General features: G+C 46.0%; 1 protein-coding gene across 1 annotated transcript in view; it reads right to left on the bottom strand.

The window, feature by feature from the left end:
• Positions 1-1,504: 1,504 nt before the first annotated feature.
• Positions 1,505-20,438, bottom strand: part of LOC120842769 (kinase suppressor of Ras 2) — a 41,940-nt gene continuing 23,006 nt past the window's right edge. Inside the window, exons 17-19 of the mRNA XM_040213944.2 lie at positions 19,996-20,133; positions 16,840-16,969; positions 1,505-7,418 (exon numbers count right to left, since the gene is read on the bottom strand). Coding sequence (XP_040069878.1) covers positions 7,266-7,418; positions 16,840-16,969; positions 19,996-20,133 — 421 coding nt within the window. The 3' untranslated portion in view covers positions 1,505-7,265. The remainder of the gene's footprint in view (positions 7,419-16,839; positions 16,970-19,995; positions 20,134-20,438) is intronic.

The raw sequence follows: 20,438 nt of genomic DNA, 5'->3' as shown, positions 1-20,438 counted from the left end.
AGTTGACAAGCAGGAGTAAACTGTCATTATTACGTGCTCGGGCTGGTGCGCTGGGAAAGCGGCTGGCTTGTGCTTGGGCGCCTTCTAAAAATCAGTTTCGATTAAAAAAATATCGCCCTGTGAGGACCTTTATCACATCCATATATGTAGTGCGGCTCACTGGGGCTCCTAAGCAAGCCGTAATTGTGAAATCTTTTATTCCTCGGAGCATGTTCCGTGAATGTAACCATGTAACCACGCCACGTTCCGAGGAGGTTGAAAGGATGCCCCTGCATAAATTTGCAACATTTCAATAAAGTTGCAGAAGTTCTTTGGATGTTTTGAGAACATTCTTAGAGCCTTGCTAGGGTATTTGAATGTTGATTGAAGAAGAAAATAGATGGTGCTATGGAGAAATGGCGCCGGCTACTCCAAATGTTAATTGAATGTCCTGGTAATGTTCTATGTCGTTCTCAGCACGTTCTAAATGTTCCTTAGAAAACATTCCCCGAATATAGCGATAAGTGCCTGCGCCAAATTCTGACAAGGTTGATAGAATGTTCTTACGTAAATTTGCAACAATCCAAGTATGTTGCCTATGCTCTTTTGAACATTCCCGGAAAGTTCTCGGTATGTTCTTGTGCTACGTGGGACGTGGCACCGCAGGCCTCGAAGGTACGGGCAATCGCCTTTCCGCGGTGTCACGGCTGTCCTGAGTTAATAAAGATTACAATTACGATTAGCAGAACAACCTGGAGGGCGAGAAAATCCACTGTCTCGCTTACTCAGTGCGCTGAGCGGCCAAGTATAGTTCCCTCCGCTCGACTTCGAACGGTTTCGATGGCAATCTGTAGAAGTTTTGGCCGAGGCTAAGCCCTTCCTCTTCTTGACAGTTGACGACGTAAAAGAACCACCGATGGGACGTTTAGAACGCATTGAGGCCGCGCTTGTTGCTCCCGGTTTGAACATGCTTGGACGAAAAATATGCGCGAAAATTTCGCGCTGGCGTGCGCTAAAATTGCGCACGGTTATTCTAAAACTCCCGATTGAAGGCGTGCAATTACTCTTTTTCTCTTACTTGAAAGAGAAAGTGGACGTAACGAGCGAACGAACGGAACGAGAGCATGGCGGGAACCGCGCCACGGCCTTACGAAATCAGGCCAAACTACAGATGGCTGCATATGCCGGGGCAATGAATGCTGACACATTTGAAAGGAAGAGCGTATTAAAAAATCAAAAATGAAAAAAAAAAGTAAAAATAATATTAATAAAAGAGGGGGGGGGGAGGAGCGGGATCCAATATGGTGACTTGCTTTTCCCCAGGGGGCCCCAAAGGGTTCAAACCTACCCCCTACCCCAGGTAGGCTCAACCACAAGGATGTCCCTTTCTGCGGAAACGGGCATGCCATACACAGCCAGGCGCGGGTGGGTGGTTGAACTCGCAGTCCGTAGTGACGAGACTCACCCAACACCTGCTTATGGTGCAGGTGTCCCCTGCAGGGTTCTTTCAAAGGAACCAGAGCACTTGCCACCGCTGTCATCTATACCTTTATTGTACATTCCTCTAGACTGAATATATAACTACCAAATGGATGTCTTCAACCACTAGTCAAATAAGTAAAGCTCTGTCTTTGAAACAAAACAATACAAAACGGTATTAAAAAGCTAGTACTTAATTTCACGAGCATCAGCCTCGTAGGTATATGCATATGAACAGAATCACAATAAATAAAAAACAACCCCTAAGAAATCAATGTATGTACACGCATCAACCACACAACTCTTGAAGCTCCATCATACAAATATTTTTGCCTTATACATTTGTCAGAAACAAATGACGCAACTCCAGCAGTATATTACTTGCCAAAACAATACCGAATTGCAAATGTTTACACATACCCCCAAGGTCTGCATTTAGTGAATTATACACCATTACAACAAAGCATGACAATTCTCTGGACTTAGCAATGCAATGATAAGAAACCTAAAACAGTTCAAGACAAACAGAAGAGATGGCAGACCAGCAGTGTCAGAAATTTTCATATGCATGTAGACCATTCTTCAAGAGAGTTCTGTAAATTCAGCACCCCTTTGAAACAGTATTGAATCTATCTCTTCTTAAGAGTGGTAACAGAGTCCCTAAAAATTAACATAGCATCTAGGCAAATGCAGAGATATGCTAGGTACCATTCCATAACTGATAGTACCTGACCACACACACATAAAGAAGCCAAATGCAAATTCTATCCACATTGAAAAAATACTAGGTGAGTAGATTAAATTTATAAGCAGTTTAACACCTGCAATGTTTAAGGTATATGACCAAAATTGAAAACCCACAACACCTGGGTTTAGACACGGTGAAACCTAAATTGCAGTTATGAGCACAGGCCAACAGCTGTTGCAAATTTAAACAGCAGTCAGATTTGGTTATTTTCATTATGTCAGTTTGAATGCTCTCACGTGTATCACATTCAGCACCATAAAGGTAATAGGCGTAACATAGTACAAAGTATTAAATAAAAAGTCAGTGTTATTCTAGTTAGATCATTTGAAGCTAGCAATACATCCTGCCACTCTCGCATTCTGATAAAACTCTGAAATTTGCATCTTGCTTCACAACCGGCAACCAAGAGCAGGCCAACCGCCGGCCTTGCACCATTCAAAATCATTTGTGCCAACTGCTTAGAGAGTGGTGCCTAACACACATACATTCACAATAATGCTCGGCATCTGCACGTGTAAGCACAAAGTATTTTATCAAAGAAAAGAGACAACCTTACAAATACTATATGTAATTCAAGAATATCTCTGAAGTCTCACAAGACAGTCTCATGAAAACAGGCAACTTAAAGGCCTGCCCAACAGGTACTCACACGAAAGGCAAAGCTGTGCTTTTGCTACAATCACGAAAAAAAGGAAAAAAAGGACTATTCTTGCTGCTCAAGGCAGCCTCCTGCTTTACCAGGCAAATCATAAGTGGCGTGCCACGCTCGCATCTACAATGGCTTCTACAAAAATATCTCCTACAAAGATTTTTGCCTCAGTCTGCAGACACGAAAGGACAGGTCTATGGGCCCTAATACCAAATAGCCTAGCGCGACGGCAAACAAAAGCACCCGGCTAGCACCACTCTTTCGAAAAGATGGCCATGTCCACGATGAACACAACTCAGGTCGACTGCAAGTGCCGCAAGAGTCGACACTCCTCGTAAGGTACAGCAGCAACAGCGAAAACTGTCCACCCACGGGGGCGGGTGCCATTGAAGACAAGTAGCAGTGGTCAACCAAGTGTCGTGTGCACCAATTGGAAGTTGGCAGCGTCGAAAGCGCTCGACGTTTCACTCGTCCCAAACGACGGGGGTACACCTCTGTACAAGGTCTACAAACAAGAGTGGGGGGGTGGGACACATAAAAAAATAAATCTGGGTTTGTTCCGACTATGTTCACGTTTCCTTCGTTACCCCAGATTTCGTTGACTGTAAACAACAAGTGTTGCCTTTCCGCGGAGGCAAGCGCTGCCCGTCACCACGAATGGAATGAATGCTGCTTGTGCGCTTGCCACTTTCTACCAGCGAAATGCCCTACACGTAGTAACATGGAAGAAGCTACCTGGCTCTGCAAACTGTTTTCTGGGGAGGGAAAAGCAGTCTCCAAACTGTCTCTCTGCGATGCTCCAACAACAAAAAAAATAAGTAACGAAACTGAAATCCTCGCACAAATGAGATTCAGGCTCGAATCCGGGCTATGGACAAAGTACCTTATTGTATGACAATATTGTTCCGCTGTGCTCAAATGCTGAAACAAATATATATGCTGGAATTTCTTTTTCCCGCACTGGGTTACAGTTAAGCAGTTTCAAGAAGTGCTAAAGGCAGACAACTTTCGAAAGCAGCCTAATTAAAATGATAAGGCATGACCCACTTGAAGCAAGTACCCAAGCTGTGCAAAATAATGTTTGCTCTAAAGGAAGTATACTGGTTAGCACTTATACAAAGTGGGTATTGCTCAAAATTTTAATTTTCCAAATCTCTGCCACAGTCTTTTGTCAAAAGCGGGGTACACTGTTTCGCCATTGAACTCGAAAGAATGCAACAAACCACAAAACAAAACGCAGCAAACATAATACTGACTTCATACTTGGGCTTTGCTTTCACAAGAGATATTATTTTACAGCCTAAAGCAGCTTTAAGAAATAAGGCTTTTATGTGCATGGTAAATACTATAGTCGGTCACAGGTTAAGAAAACATTTCGATTTCAAGGGAAAGGAGGGCTGGGGAGGGGGAAGCAAACAGAATGCTAGAGAGGAGGGGGAAACCACCTCTTCTTTCCAGCGTTCTGTCAGCTTCCTCCTCCCCAGCCTTCCTTTCCCTCAAAAACTTTTCTTAACCTGTAGCTGGCTATAGTGCCAATTACGCACACACTGTCTCACCAAAAAAGACATCCTGTAAACTCCCGCAGCTTAAAACTCTGGCCTTTTGGGTTGGCAAAAAAATTTGTTGCAAAGAAAACCAAGCCAGGTGTGCCACATACCGTCGCCTCCAACTAAGGTGACCCTCCACCAGCGCTGCATTGGGACATTTATCGCCTATCTACAATGCTATATATTTAGTATTTATATATATGTATATATGCCTCTCGCCATCCATTTCTCACAACTAGTTATCCAACTATGTACACAGCGTGCCTTTGCATTTCATTAACCGTAATGCCTCTGCTGCGACGACCCGCCAGTGATTCAGAAAAAGGATCTGGCAAAACCTGGGCAGCTTAAGTCCACGCAAAACAAGGAACGCACCGCCCTCCGCAGTCAGAACACAGGGAGTGCGACACACTCAGCACGAACAAACCAGCGCTGGCTTCCCTGTTTTTCATCTCAGAATAACAAAACAGTCATCAAAACTATAGTTGTTATGGGAAAGAGCTCCGGCGGTGTAATGTTCTGTTTCTCCGTACACTTTGACGAGAAAGATGCAAAAAAAGTCCCGAGGCCGTGTTCGCGTCAACTTCGCCGCGCAATGTGTGGCCGCAGATTTACCGCAGCTGACTTCCCTTTCAATGTAGGAGATGGCTGCGAAGCAAATATAATTTGGAAATTTGCGCCGCCCCCCACACAGCTCGAGTGCCGCAAGCGCTTCTCGGAGAGTTCGATGGGCGGCCATCACAATTGTTGCGGCTAGGAAAATATCGAAAACAAACGACACCATGCACTCTTCGCTCCAACATCGGAATGCGCTGAATGGTACCGACACCCGTCCATGCAGACATAGATTAACATGTTAACTTTACACCAATGCATTGGAGAAAGTTAACAAGAAAGGACAACTGTCATCGACAAACATTTCCATGTTCGAGAGGTTGGTGAGGGGTTAGAGGTGGCCTGGCTGCCAAACAGTCTTTGTCTCAAAAAAGTATCATGAAGAGCTAGTCTTCGAAAATCCGGGCTTATAAGAACGACAAATAAACCCAGTTAACCCTAAGCAATGAAGAAATGTGCACCTTCCTATAACATTTTCTGCTGCTCTTCCCTGCCCTCGGTTTTTTTTTTTTTCCGGAAGACACACAGCCCCAACGTACATACACTGATATAGTGTGTGAAATTCTCTATCACACTGCCTACATGGAAAATAAAAATTGAAGAAACAGCCTTTCAAAACTGACGTGGCACTTTTCCAACAAAGTCAGTGTCATATAGACCAACACGCGGTTGTGACGTCCCACCTCTGCGGTGGCGCCGTTGTCGCCACGGCGCATGCGCAGAAGCTCCACCTCACGCGAATCTGGTTTCTGCGCTCGCGCAGTGCTCACACCTGGTGTGCGCAAATGCGGGCTTGTTTGTAAACAGTGTGTCGGTCTATTCCTTTCCTGGCTGCACACATATTTTTCCACATATACAGAGGTCAGCTAGAATTAAATTAGTTAATTACTGTTCTTGTTGAGGGGTTATTCACAATTAGACGAGCTTCTGTAGCACGGTCAAAAAAAATTTGAGTCTATAATTTTTTGCGGCTCACCTTATCCCCGAGGACCTCACGTACGGCCTGCTCCAAATAACCAGTGCACTTTTTTACAACAGAGCCAACTATAACGCAACTAAGTTCCAGCAGTCTAACTACACCATACTCCGGTCAAAAAGCTGCGGACATGCTAGTGTAAAAGAGCCGGCCAAATTGAACGAAATTGTATTGAAAAAAGAATAACCAAGCTTGTCATTCTGGGGAAAAAAAAAAGAAATACAAGATGATTAGAGTGGATACTGAAACGGGCAGTCACCCTGGTATGTTAATTCCTAATAGAGTCTTCTTAACATTCTTTTGTTAAATAAGTGACCTTTCAGAGTTCCATGGTAATCGGCCCAATCGAAGTGACTTGATAAAAAACAACAAATGTACACCAGCTACCAACTGAAACACACCTCCAGCTGATGAGCTTTTGCATCCCATTTCCAAGCAAGCACCTTCCAAATAACACTTTTTTTTTTTTTTGGCAATACTCCATGCCAGGGCACGACTAAGCTCCAGTTTTAACTGCGACACGAAATTATGCTACACAGGTTCCTCTTCTGGGGATCTCTATTATTTTGATGCACTGTACGTATGGAAACCAGGCACCCCCTCCCCCCCAGGGGTGAAAATAAGCCCACCTACAGCTGGATTATGAAACTGGTACCAGCTGGATCCAGTCAGAAATGACACAATCCAACTGGATTCAGCTAAGACCAATTCCATAAGGGCCGGTTCACACACTTGCGCTTGCCTACGACCGAGTTCTTGCGATATCTTACGAGAGAATGTGCCGCTACGCTGGCGCCACCTATGAGGTGGCCCTGGAACTGCGTATCACTTACGGTGAAGGAAGAAACAAAGAAGTGAAATCGAAATGGTCATTTATAACATTGTCAAAGGTTTTTTGAGCCAACATAAAAAAAAATGATGCGCAAAAATAAGAGAAGTTAATTTACGGAAGTCGCAGGTGTTCCTCGGCTACCCGACTCGTCGTAAGAGATCACAAGAGGTTGTGAGGCAGTCCGAAGTCAGCAGTCGCTAACCCTAATTCGGCTGCGAGCGGAGCCATTTTCACCTGGGATCCTCCCTCTCACATTCACGAAGCGTCGCTCGCAGTACGGTTGGGAACGGGACTCGCCACTTGTACGGACGTTCGGGCAACTTCCCGATCCCGCTTTTGAAAACTCCCGTCGCGCGGCGAGCGAACGAGGGATGCCCCGACAACAGACAGGGCGAACTGCAAGGGCGAAGGAGTCGGCTGTGCGTGTGCGAATGCGTCGGCTAGAAGGCGGACTCGGCGGAGCGCGACAGGTGCGTGGGGTGGGAGGGGCTTCGTGCCAGCCGTTTCTTGGGCAACCTCTGGAGCTGCACCTGGAGCTTGGAGAAGGCCGGGCGGTCCTGGGGCTTGTAGGACCAGCAAACCATCAGGAAGTCCTGCGACGACACGCGCGTGCGTGGAAAACGCATTTAGCGGAGAAGGAGGCTTCGTTTCAAGGGGCGCAAAGCAGTTCTCTGCGGCATTTGCCTTCTCTTTTGCCCATGCGGACAATAAGTGCGGTTGAGGTATTTAAGAGAAATTCGAGGTCAAAGGCAAACATTTCCACAGTCCTGTTACCTTACCTACGAGCGCTCGAGAAACAACGGCAGACCCCAAGTAAAGTATGTACCTGCCAATATCGGCAGGCATTTTTTGTAATGAACGTAGCCTCATTTTGTGCTACGTGAGTGTCCAAGTCTGTTCGCTCCTTTCACTCGTCTGCGCACCCACCGGTTTTCTCCCGACGCCCTCACAAACTCTATGCAGTTGAAATGGCAGCACTGCTTGTAGAGCTCTTTTATATAACTTGTGACTTAATCCAAATATAATTTACATAGCTTACCTGCCATTACAATCTGCCTACCGTAATATCCCGAGTCACCGCCCAATCCTTGAGTCATCGCCCACCCCACTTTTAAGGCGAATATCGATGTCCAAAAACAGGTGGAAGCAAGCTTCAGCCTTTTGGATCAGGTCTGGGAGCAGCAAAGATGACCCTTTGGAGCAGCTTTAGAGCACTAAAAGTTCAGCTTTGGAGCAGCTCAGGAGCAACAAAAATCGAGTTTCGTAGCGGTATATGCAAATCTTGGAGCTGCTTAGTGCTATAAGCACAGATGTGTTTTCCGATATACAAAAAGAAATATAAATAAAAAAGCATCTCCATGTGACATTCCAGAACCATTTCCAAACATGACCTTTCCTTAAATATATTCCAGCCCATAGCAAAAAAGATATTTGAATGGCTGCCATTGAGAACTGTCCTAGTGGTAGTGGGTTGGTTCCTCTCATAGATTTACAATAGTAGGCATAAGCAACTTAAGAAAAACAACTTAAGCCTCATGAAAACAAAGCATTTTCAACTATTTAACAACCTAAATCGCACGTTTCATAAGCTAAAAACAAAACCATTTCAAGCTGCAATACATAGTATGATATGAAATAAAGTCCAATACTGACTACAGTTCATCATTAGGAAATACAAATGTTTCAAGTCCCTGTTTAGCAAACAAAAGTATTCCAATACTCTGAACAGAGTACAAATCAAAAGTATTCCAATACTCAAGAGAGTACAAATCTACTCTATCTGATAAAAGTACAAATGGAAAATATTGAAAACTTCATGATACCACCTATACCATTCCTGCTCATACATACATACTTAACTCTTACTAAAAGAGGCATCACTGACTAAATAGAAACAAAAAAGCTTGATTAGGAGTTTAATAAAAAAAATTTACTGATAAAACTAGCAAGACCATAAAACGGAAGGTTTTTCTTATTAAGTCAATGTGGAGCGCAAGTTTGTCTCCTCCTTGCACAGGGGTTGCGTGACGCCAAAACGCCGAGCTCATATTGGCTGATTAAAAAGATACTGGGTATATCTCATGGCACCTGGCATTGAGGTCTACCCACTATCATTTCAATCAAAACAAATCAGACCTCAACATCGTCCTGAAGTCACCGCATCTCCTGTGCAAGAAACAGACGACTTGTCGTCCGCATTGCTTGGATGCGTTCTAGCACAACGGTTTAGAACTTGCTTCGCTCGGCAGGACATTCCCACTGTTCTCCTCGTCCTCCCGCCGGCTTGCTGTTTGGGTGCCAGCAGGTGTATTCGCCACGTACGTCATTTACAAGAAACTCTACAGATGATTGAGGCAACCAATTATCGCTTTTATATGTAACGTTTACGACACGAATGAGGAACGCGGAGGCAGCCTCAGTAAAAGCACCCCAAACATGCAAAAATAAATATATACTATGCCAAATGTTTATTTTTTATAGAGTAGTCATTGCTTTCCTCAAATATTAGACGATAGGTAAACAAATGCCAGCAAGCTCATATGTATATTTATATACCATAAGGTCCTGGAAGAATGTCTGCCCAAAATGAAAAAGTAAATTGTGTGTGTGTGTTTGTGTGTGCACGTGCGTGCATACGCACGCTTGTGTGTATGTGTGTCGGGGGGAGGGGGGGGGGGGGGCACTACAAGCTACGTGAAACGGAAACTCTTCAACTTCAAAGCCCTCACTACAGTCTCGGGTCTTAAACATCATGGTTAACTATCACCAGCTCACCTGTGCACTCACTGCCTTTTCATTACTGATACATATCGCAGACACGGCAAACTCACGTGTGCAATAAGTGTGTGGGAATTCGCTCCCCTGTTACGGGTATGGCAGCAGAACGTGGACGCAGCGCATTCGCGCTTCACAGTGCAGTCACGACATTCGCGCTTCACAGTGCAGTCACAAAAATCACAAAAAAAAAAAAAGAAATGTGGAAACCAGTTTGGAATTTGCATGTCATGGGAAGGGCTACCCTGCATAGTACGGATGCTGCAGATTCGCGTGTCACGGTGCGATAAACACGAGGGAACCCGCGGCGAGCACGCTTGTCGCATAACGATACTGCAAATCACGCAATAGATAAAATTAAAAAAAAAAAAAAAAACAACGGGATGTGCAACTTTTGGGGGGCGGGCGTTTGTACGAGACTTTACGGCGATTTAATGTGTGTGTGTCTTATTTCGAATACACCTGGTCATGCTCAGTGTCCCTGTGCAAAAAAAAAAGGAAAAAAAGATTAAGTGAATGGCGAAACGATGCACTGAAGCATCGTCTCGTCGTTTGTCAGAGTTCTGATGAGTACTCTGACAAAGCGACCTGTGCATGTGTCATTTTCGGAGATCAGGCTTACACGCCATTAACACGACCACATCGGTATGGCGGTTTCAAATTCATAGCAATAGGGCCTTTTAGCAAACCGTTACCGCATACCGCTTACTACTGGAGCCTTTGAACCATGCTTTTAAGCGCGCGCCCTGCGGTCACGGTACCACTCAGGCGCGCGCTTAAAAGCACGATTCAAAGGCTCCCTCCCATAGTGCGCGGTACGCGGCGACGGTTTGCTAAAAGTCCTTATTTTTTCAGAATTACCTAAACAAACACAACACAGTAAACCACTGTGGCCCATCAAAAAGAGTAATCCAATAAATATAACCTTAAGGAAAAAACAAAACAAAAAAAAACAAGCTTGTTTGGCTAGTTTTGGCGCAACATGTGTGCTTGGGAGCAGGATGGCGCAGCAAAAGTGGATTGGTGCACAATGGCGTAATTGGCGCAGCACTTCCACCCCTGAAAAAGCACCGAGTGATCGCCCGCACCAAATACCCCAAGCGGACTCCGTGATCCGTGAACATTCATCCTACCCAAATGACACGGCCGTGAACCTTACGGTTGAAGGACATCCGTGACAAGGTAAAACGAAGGAAGGAAAGATTTTTTACTTTGTTTACGGATTTCAACCCCAAATTTACGCAACCCCGAAGTCAAAGTACATGCGTGCGAGGAAAACAATGGAAATAACAAAATGAAACTTTGTTTTGCTTACAAAAAAGTTTGTTCGGAGAAAAAAAAGTATAGAAGATAACACCAGCAGTAACCCATTAGAGATCGCGAGGTCAGCGAACGTCCCATATCCTGGAATGTAACTGCAGAGTGTAAGGTCAAGGTCTGCCTCCCATTCCTTTTCCAGGAACGTGGCGACAATGGTTAGTAAGGCTGTGCAATGTTTAAGATAATACGGAGTTTTAGAATAACGTATGCTATTTTAGCGCACGCTAGTGCTAAATTTAGCATTTGAGTTAGCGCAGGCTATGCAAGACAGTTTGACAATAGCATTTCTCCGCCGCAACGCAAAAGATTAAGCATCTCGTGCTTGCAATGCCATTAAGATACAGTCACAATTTTTACTTCAGACACGAAATGCTGTAACTTGAGAAAAAACAAGGTTTTTGGTCCAAAGCAACTTTTAAGATTCGTTTAAACATGAGAATGCGACGCGAGCAGTTGACCGGTTGTGTCCGCTTGCATCGCATCGGCAAGAGAGGTCTCGTGTACTGACCTTCGCACACCGTAGTACCTCCGCCGAGAAATATGCACGCGTCGCAATCATCAAGTTGCCGGTGGTCACTGCCCACCTTACTGGGTTTTCAAAACAGAGTGCAACGTCGTCCCGTACTAAAAATTGCAGTCGCAAAATGCCGCCGACGTTGCGCTTACGCCGCCGCCAAAGCCAACGCTGGCCAAAGCAGCCGGAGCCATCGTCCTGGGAGTCGCCATTTTTTAACTGCGCTCGCCTTGGCTTTAGACAACTTCTTATCACAAAACTTCCTTGAAGGAGCACAAAGACTCCTTGCGTACGCACACAATTTCCGAAAATGGCGTACGCTAAAGTAGTGCATGCAAAGCGCAAAACGCAGTTAGTGCTCGACGCATGCGCCGTGGCGACGACGCCATTCTTTGCGTATGCAAAGCTTTAGCATGTATTATTGTAGAACTCTATGTCAACGGCTAAATGAAGATTTGATGGAACGCTGCACACAGACGTCTGTAGAGCATCCCATTTCGACCTCCGTGTCCACATCACACAGCAACGCCGCCTCAACCCGCGTTCATAGCACGCCGCTCACAGCTGCAGACATGTATGCACCAAACAAGAGAGTTGCGCAAGTGACTCCTTGCGACTGACAAGGCGCCCGACTTGGCCCTACGGAAAAGTATTTGACAACGCGATAGCCAACTTTCCCGCTTCCCTAGCATCGCTCTTCGTCACTCCTCTCCCCCCCCCCTTTTCGTCCGCTTGCTCGCTCACCTTGTTGTGCCTCGTTATTTTTCTATTTTCTTGTAGACTTTTAAAGCGCAGCTCTTAGGCGCCCGTTTCCGGCTTGAGCGGCGTCGCCGTCGGCGTAACCGTAAGGTTACGTAACCCCCCCCCCAGGTCACGTGACCCCCAGGATCACGAGGGAGGAGGGAGGAGGAATATACCCTCCCCTTAGTATCCTTCCCTCCTCCTCCTCAAGAGCTGCGCTGCAATTCGGCGTTACAGGGAGTTGTAAACGGCTTTTTTTTTTTTTCTTTAGCGAAGAGAACATAGCGGTGTTGGAAACGTGTTTTCGCAGAACAAACATTCTCACACTATGCCTATTGGCAGTGTTCATCGTGCGTATGCAAGCGACGGACTTTGCAATTGTAAAACATTCTTTCGTGAGCATTTCTCGCATAAAACAATGAAACTAATTCGAGTTTCGAGTTTAATATATCTCTTGCGCAGCCACGCTAGATAGGTACAGAAAAATGAACGTTTATTTAGTTTTTTCTGAACTTTTTGTGCTTACTGACTGAGACATGCCCCACCTCACTTTTTTTATGAATTTTAGGCGACGACTCGGGATATTACGGTACAATACATACTTGGTATTGAAGTAACCTAATTAGTTTTGTAAATATTGAAAATTTAATTTGCAAAGATGTTGGGATGAAGACAAATTAAAATACAGAAATCTAGAAAGAAATATATATCAGTAAACTAAAAGTCTGTGGACTCCAAGAAGGCAAAAATGAAATCTCTAGGCTGATTTATAGGCTTTCTATGACACTTCTGAGTTTTCCAGTTTCAAAATGATTTATTGCAGGATACCTACAAAACACCTAAAAAAGCCCGATTACCATATTTAATACTATATTTATACCCCTTATTGCATATGTCAAACCATAGGCTCTTATATACTGACAAAGCCTGGCAGATCACCACGAGAAGCGGCCGCCGAAATGGAAAAGGTGGAGCGGCAGGTAACGGATGAGAGGAGAGCCACGTGGCTGGCGCCCCGCTGCGGCGAGGCGCCGAAACACACTTTTCCCAAGCGAACAAGTCTGTTTCGGGTCCTCACTGCTGCAAAAGATGTGCGCTGCTTGTCCAGGTTCCCCGAGAAATGGCTCTTTGATGCTCTGTGCTACCAGATCCTCGCGCTCCATATCTGCGACCGGGCACTCTACGGCTCCGTCTTCGAACTGCCAGACTTTGCGAGTATAGAGGAGGCTACGGTCACACACACATCTACTAGAGAAAGAAAAAAAATTATGAAGACTGTGTATGTGCAAGTGGAGATATGGCTTCCATAAAATAGCAAAGTGTGTAAATACAGTCGAATCTCGTTAATTCATACTCGAGGGGGACCGAAAATGTGTTTGAATAAAGCAAAGTTTGAATTACCGGGAGTATCCTCCCATAGAGACACATACGTGGCTTGCACATGACGTCATTTTCGATGCCCTCCAGAGAAAAGGGGAAGAAGGAGCTCCCCTCTTATCAGGATCCTCCTTTGTGCCTCCCGGATTTGCACAGGTGTTGCTGTTCTCCTCCCAAAAGATTATACAGTATAGACCACTTACAACGTAACCGCTTATAGTGCAGGACCGGGTATAACGTGGCTTTTTTAAGCCACCGGTTCGCCTCCCATAGAACTCCATGTACAGTGGACTCCTCTTAAACGGAACTCGAAGGGACAGAAAAATTTGTTCCGTTTATCAGAAGTTTCATTAAAGCAAAGCACATAAAATGAGTGAAATATGACTTTATTTCACAAGCATGATGTCCAGCTAATGTAGCTGACTAGAAAAAAGAGGTAATGGTAGTTTGTTTTGCATTTTGTAATCGCTTTTTGACGAAGTAGGTGTGCATGCCTTGGAGGTACAAAGGTTTCTGTTGACTGCTGCACCTTCCCCAGAAATAGTCTTAAAAGACTAGGCCGTGGCGCTTTTTAAAACGGCTGAGCCAACCGTCGCTCATTTTGAAGTTATCTATTCCCAACTGAGACGCAATCTCTCCAGCCTTTTCTTCGAGGATGGGGCCGCTGATCGGGAAATTAGCACTTCGCGCGCGCTTAAACCAGAGAAAAAGGACGTTCTCTATTTCCTCAAAAGGCGTCTTTCGCATCCTCCTTCGGTCGGTGGCAAAGCTTCCGCGCTTTACAGCGTCTTGAATCTTTTCTTTGTCCTTTGATATCCTTGAGAGTGTAGACTTCGGGATATCGAACTTCCTTGCGATCTCCGTCTTCGAGAGGTCACCACGATCCAGCTCTTGAAGGATCTTCATTTTCGTAGCAAGCGAGATCGCTTGGTGCGGCCGCTTTTTTACCGCTTCCATCACAACACGGCAAGCGGACGCTGGTTTGTGTACTCGATGGTAAACGTGACGCGCAACAGACGAGGCGCTAACCCTAATGGCGGTAGAAAGACTGGATTGGATTGCCTTAATATAATGGCTTGGATGGATGGATGAATGGCTGTACCGTACCCTTTGTAACGAGCGGCACCTCGCGTCACCTAGCCTAACAACTTTTTTTTTTTTTTTATAATAATATTTGTATAAATTTTGTTCTAACACAACCCCTTTCCCTTTAAAGTGTCCTCAGTCTTGGCTATTGCGTACTCCATGGTTGTGAGACTGCTGTAGCTATTTCCGATGTCCGCGGTCGCCATGGGTAGTTTCGGTTTCGGTCCCGTTTAACCGAAGTAAGCAAAAAGGGGGTTCCGATTACCCGAAGAATTTATCATTAAATACATAGGAAACCAACCGAAACAACCTTTAGAGTTCCGTTTATCCGAATTTTCCGTTTAAGCGAGTTTCGTTTAATGGGAGTCCACTGTAATTACATACCGCTTAAAATGCAGGCGCGTGAAGGGAAATACCGGTTATAGTGCGGTTTTCGGAACAGCCCGGCGACCGCGCCGACTGACCGACGCAGAGAGCACGCTTCCCTGTGCGACACTCGATAACGGCGCGAGCCTCAAGCGGCACTCGCGGGGCAAGGAGGTTGCTTGAAGAAGCGGGGAGAAGCGAAGAGAGAGGCTTCAGTTGCCACAGCGAGGGAGGGACGCACGCACGTGTCGTTCACGTGCGTGCGTCCCTCCGCAGATCGAGGAGAAGTGTTCGCACGCGTTACACGCCGGTCGCGGGCCGGGCGGCTGCTTCTATCCGCAAACATGGCGTCGGTTTTGATCGTCAACGTAGACGGCGTGGTAGAAGCTCATCGTTCCGCGTAAAAGCGCTATCCTTGACTGTGAATTTTCGTTCTGTGCCACCTACTCGTGCAGCGATGTTGTGGCGGCACTCTCAAGATGGCAGAAACGCTCGTGTCGTCGTGTTTGTCTACTTCGACTACAGTGGTGATTTCTAAGCATTTGTGTTTTCGAACATTGCCCTGATTTCTTATTTGGAGCATTTTATGCGTCTGCTCAAGTTGAAGGTATTACCGGCGCGTACCATATAAAGGATGCGAATTTTCACGCGTTTTGATCACCGGAGAAAAGTGACTAGGGTTAGCAATCCTGAACGCTCGCAACGTCCGTCCGCAACCCGCGACGCCGTTAAAAGGCTGCGCCAGGCAACAGTCGCTCATTTCTTTTAAAATGCGTGACACACTTGAGAGAGAAGTGTACGAGTCTGGTGAAATAAAGACTTTCCTCAAACTAAGCTTTATTTTTCATCTAACATAAAATAAATTCTTTTATAAAGGTAAGTTGTCTGATGGCATGCATTTTGGCCTGAAAAATTGATGTTTTGGTTATAGTGCGATACCGCTTATAGTGCGGATTTTCGCGACTCCCGCGACATACGTTATATGAGGTCTACACTGTGGAAGATTAACCTGTCACTCAAACTTCTTACAAAAGCAGCTTCCCTCTCCTCCTTTTACATGATGATCAAAAGTATGCGATGTGATGTCAGTGCAAGGAGCCTATAGGATGGGACCTGCATGTTAGTTTGAACTATTCGCAAGTTTGAATTAACGAGATTCGATTGTAGTTCACTCAGAAAAAATAGCAAAAAACATCTACCAATCCACTTGACTTTGTTGACAAGACAATATTTCAAGATAAGAGAGACTTATTTCACCAAAAATCTTTCAAGACAAGATGATAAGTGCTTGCCAGTCTTCAAGAAACACAATTTCAAAACATTTTTCTTTCTAAGCTTTTTTGCTTCAAAAAGCAGTGCCTCCCCTTAAAGTAAATCAAAGTTGTTTTACTGAAATTTCAGGATATTAGTTCAAAGGGTTCGAAAGCATGGGCTCAAGAAAGGCCTAAGCCGCTCACTTCGACTAAAGTTATCAGCTAAACCTTTAAAGGATGCCATCTCGGTTCCGAGGGGCGGGGGAGGATTTATGGGGGGGGGGGGGGGGGGGGAGGTGGGCATTTGGCCGGGAGGCCTGCAGAAAGGTTTGACGTCGCGGATGAATGTGACGTCATAGGCTATGTATTGCCCGGATCTATTTTATTGAACTCAATTTTGCCATTTCACCAAAAACTAAACATTTCTTCATAAAAAAAAAACAGTTCTTGTATATCGTCCTTTTCATAAAAAAAAAAAAAAGATGCCCTTAAGGAACTTATTAAAGGGCGGAAGAAGGCAAGACGCTCGTCTCAGACAACCAGCCAGCGATGAGATGGAATCTCCCAGAGTGCAATAGTCACCTTGATGTCCTGGGACGCCTGTATGTTTGCCAGGGACTGCTTGATGCCCCTCGCCACCTGCCAGATGATGGACTCGGATGGCTGGCCCCTGAAGGGCCATTCCCCACAAAGCAGCTCGTACCACACCGTGCTGCAGGGAAGAGGAAACACCCATTTTCCTTCCTTATTGAGCCTTCTCGGCAGAGCAGCTGCCTCCTGATAAGATTACCACATTCCCTGTTCTCCATCTAAGACTCTTATGAATGTACATGTCCTGTTCCCTTCTACCGTATTTACACAAATGTAGGTCGACCCACTTTTAAAATTTTTTGAAAATCTGAAGTGGAGGGGTAGACTTATATTCAAACCAAAGCATTCCACCGCCAACAAAAACGAAACAGTCGCGATTTCAAGAACACCTCAGCTTGTTACGAGTTCAGCTGGCTGTACCTGTAGCATTGCACTATTCTGTGCGCTCATTTTGCAAATTATTTTTTTTTTTATTTGCGCAAACGATCATTATTGATGGTGATTCGCAAATTAACCCGAATGTTTGGTAGTGAACAGAGCACGACGCGCCCGACTCCCAGGGGTGGCGGCACTTCTTGTAACAGCCACTCCGGAGGCCGCTGGAACAGCCTCACGGCTCACTCTTCGCGGCTTCTTTTCGCACGATTCACGGTCGCGTGTCGTTTGATCGAGTGTCAAGGTCATGCTGGAAAGCTAACCAAGTGTTTTTGTATTGACGTGCGTGATCCGGGCAGTTTAGGTTTACGGTGCTCGTTTATGGCCATTCTTCACCCAGAAACAACCAAGAACTGCGCTGTTTGGACGCAAGTTTGACCCGTCGGAGTGGCTGATGCTCCAGTGGAGCAGCAAACGAAGAGGCTTCCGCAGACCAAAGTCCGGATAGGTGGGGATGCCTTCCAGAGTTGGAGGTCAGGCTTGCAACGTACGCCACAAAAGGGCGCTATCGAGCAAGCGCAGAGGATGCTGTTGATACTGTCATTTGCGAAGTGCGAGATTTCGTTGGACGCCAACGACGTGCTTCGAGAACGTAGCAGTGATGACGACGGGACTGACACCACCAGTGCGGACGAGTCGTAGTCTAGTCGCGGACGGAGTGAGAATGACAGGGAGCAGCTTCAGTTGTCCCGCCTCCAGTGTGAACTTCCTAGTTTCAATAACGCCTGGGCATCTCATGCACCTCGTGCGTGCATGCGCAGCCAAAGCATGCTAGAAGGTACTGATCACGTGTTGGAGGCTCGGCTTTCGAAACAGATACTTTGCCGTTCTCACATGCAGTGATGGAAGTGCCATTTGACCTTTTGGAGCAGGCCTTGTAGCAGGCAAAATGTTGTTTTGGAGCAGGTAGTGGCCCTTTTCGAGCAGGGTCCGGCATATGTTGGCATATTACTTGAAAATGAAATAATGCTGCATTGCTGTATAAAGCCCATCTCTATTATTGGAACACAGTGCCTGTCGCCTTTTTAAGACAAGATATATGAAATTCAACAAAGTAAACACAAAAAAATTTTTTTTTTTAAAATAAAGTTTGTCTGCTTGTCAGATAAAAAAATACAATTAAATATGTCACACTGAGTTCTGATGGTACAGGATATTTAGTTTTATGAGCCTGCACTTCTTTTAAGGTATCTGCAGCGGCATCTAACGACCCTCAGTGTTGTGGAATGTTTTAGTTCAGATTAGAGTTGTCTTTTGGGCAGCAGCTTCAAATATTGCGGTATCTGATATCTGCTTCGAAAATTCCGATTCATTTTCGATGTGCTGGCGAAGTCACGATCGGATCACGGCGAGTTAACCCGTTGTGTGCGCTCCTTGGCACGCACCGACGCACTGCAGAGAAGCGACACTCGCGGAGCAGACACCGCAGTCACGCGAGTCGCGCAGTGCTTTGTGCTCCAAAAAAGACGGTGAGGCTTAACCAGCACTACATCCAGAGTTCGGTGCAGAGTTCGGTGCACTGAAGCTGCGCTCGCACCGAAGCTACGAGCGCACACATGGAGCCCGTAACGGTGCCCACACTGCACAAGCCCACGCGCGAGTCAGGAATGCACAGAGCATTGGTCTCGCGCTAGCTTTGACTTCGCTGGTAGCTAGCGCACGGGATCAGGACGGGCCAACATTGAAAACATCAACAAACTCGGACTCTCTTTTTCTTTTTTTTTTTTAATAGGCTCCTTAATGGGATGGTTCCTCGCTTAGCCTCTGCGGCTTTGGTCTCAGATGTTGCTAACGTTGTTCTTTTCAATGATGATGATGATAATGCGTTCTCGCAGTTTCGGTTTGCGTTACAGTTGCGGCGCGGAAAATACCGCGGTACCGCCACGCGCTCCGATAGGACTTCAATTTTTATTTTTTTATTGCTAAATCTCATCTCGGCGCAGGCATGGCGCAATTCTTCGATAAAATGACAATTTGGCGCTACATGTAGCAGGATTGCGTCCTTGGCGCACTTGGCGCAGCACTTCCATCACTGCACATGTTCGCAGTAAAATTTTTTTCTTTTTTTGCTGATGTGCAATATGGGGTGGGGGGGAGGACGACTTACAATCGTGTAAATACGGTACTTTGTACCTCTCTCTCATCTGCCATTCTTTTTTTCATCAGCCTTGACAGACGCTTTACAGCAGCTGTGCATGATTGCCGCCATAACCGACAATCAGTTTCTTCTTCCTCTTATTTTGATGACTTCACTTCATCATTACCACAGCAGGACAGAATATTGACATTTTAGATTCGACTGTGTTTTTCTCCTCAGTATGGGCCTTTGTGGTTGCTTGTCAAAGCCCGCTTCAGTGGCTTGGTATCTCGGTAAGACAAGGGAAGGTCAGGAATTGCAGCTGTATTTCTGGCGCATGTGTAAAGCGTCTAAACTAGATATGGTCGGGAACAGTCCGAAGAAACCCAACACGACACATTCCCGAAGCTGCAACGTAGCAGCAGCCTGCCGCGAGGGGGGGGGGGGGTATCGTGCTTATGAGTATTATAGGATGTGTTGCATTCCAGGAGTGGCTGCAGCCTCAAACGCCTGCCCCCCGGCTCCGTCACTGCAGACTGCGTGCACAAGCAGCGACGCGAGTCGTCCCAGGAGCTTCGATGCTTGACCCCGCCGGCGGCATTTGGACTGCTCCCTTAAGAAGCAGAGCGCCTCACCCGAATGCATAGATGTCCGATGTGGTGGTGAAGGGCAGGTCGTCCGCATCGTACTGCTTGCCCGCACGCAGGCTCCTCACCACTTCGGGCGCCAGGTAGCAGAGCCAGCCCTGGGGGATCGTCAGCCAGTCGCCTTTCCTGGGGGGAATAAAGGCAACACCTGCCTCACCGGTACGAAACAAAGAAAAGTACACTGAAACCTCGTTAATTCAACCCCCGCTAATTCGGAAATTCGGATAATTTGAACTACCGATTTGGTCCACTCAAACGTATGTGTTAGTCAATGGCAGCAAACGCTCATTAATTCGGAAGGAACGGGGCGCAGTACGGTTAATTCGGACAAATTCGGCAGGTGGCGCTATCTACTGTCCGTTCCAAAGGGTATGACCGCTATCCATCCGAGGTGCACATGTGGTTTTTCCGGTTTTCAAATGGCTCTTCGC

This window comes from Ixodes scapularis, unplaced genomic scaffold (assembly GCF_016920785.2).
Source record: "Ixodes scapularis isolate PalLabHiFi unplaced genomic scaffold, ASM1692078v2 PGA_scaffold1__304_contigs__length_218370807, whole genome shotgun sequence".
NCBI lineage: Eukaryota > Metazoa > Arthropoda > Arachnida > Ixodida > Ixodidae > Ixodes > Ixodes scapularis.
Note: the sequence above shows the minus strand (reverse complement) of the source record. Positions and strands in the feature narration are given on the sequence as shown.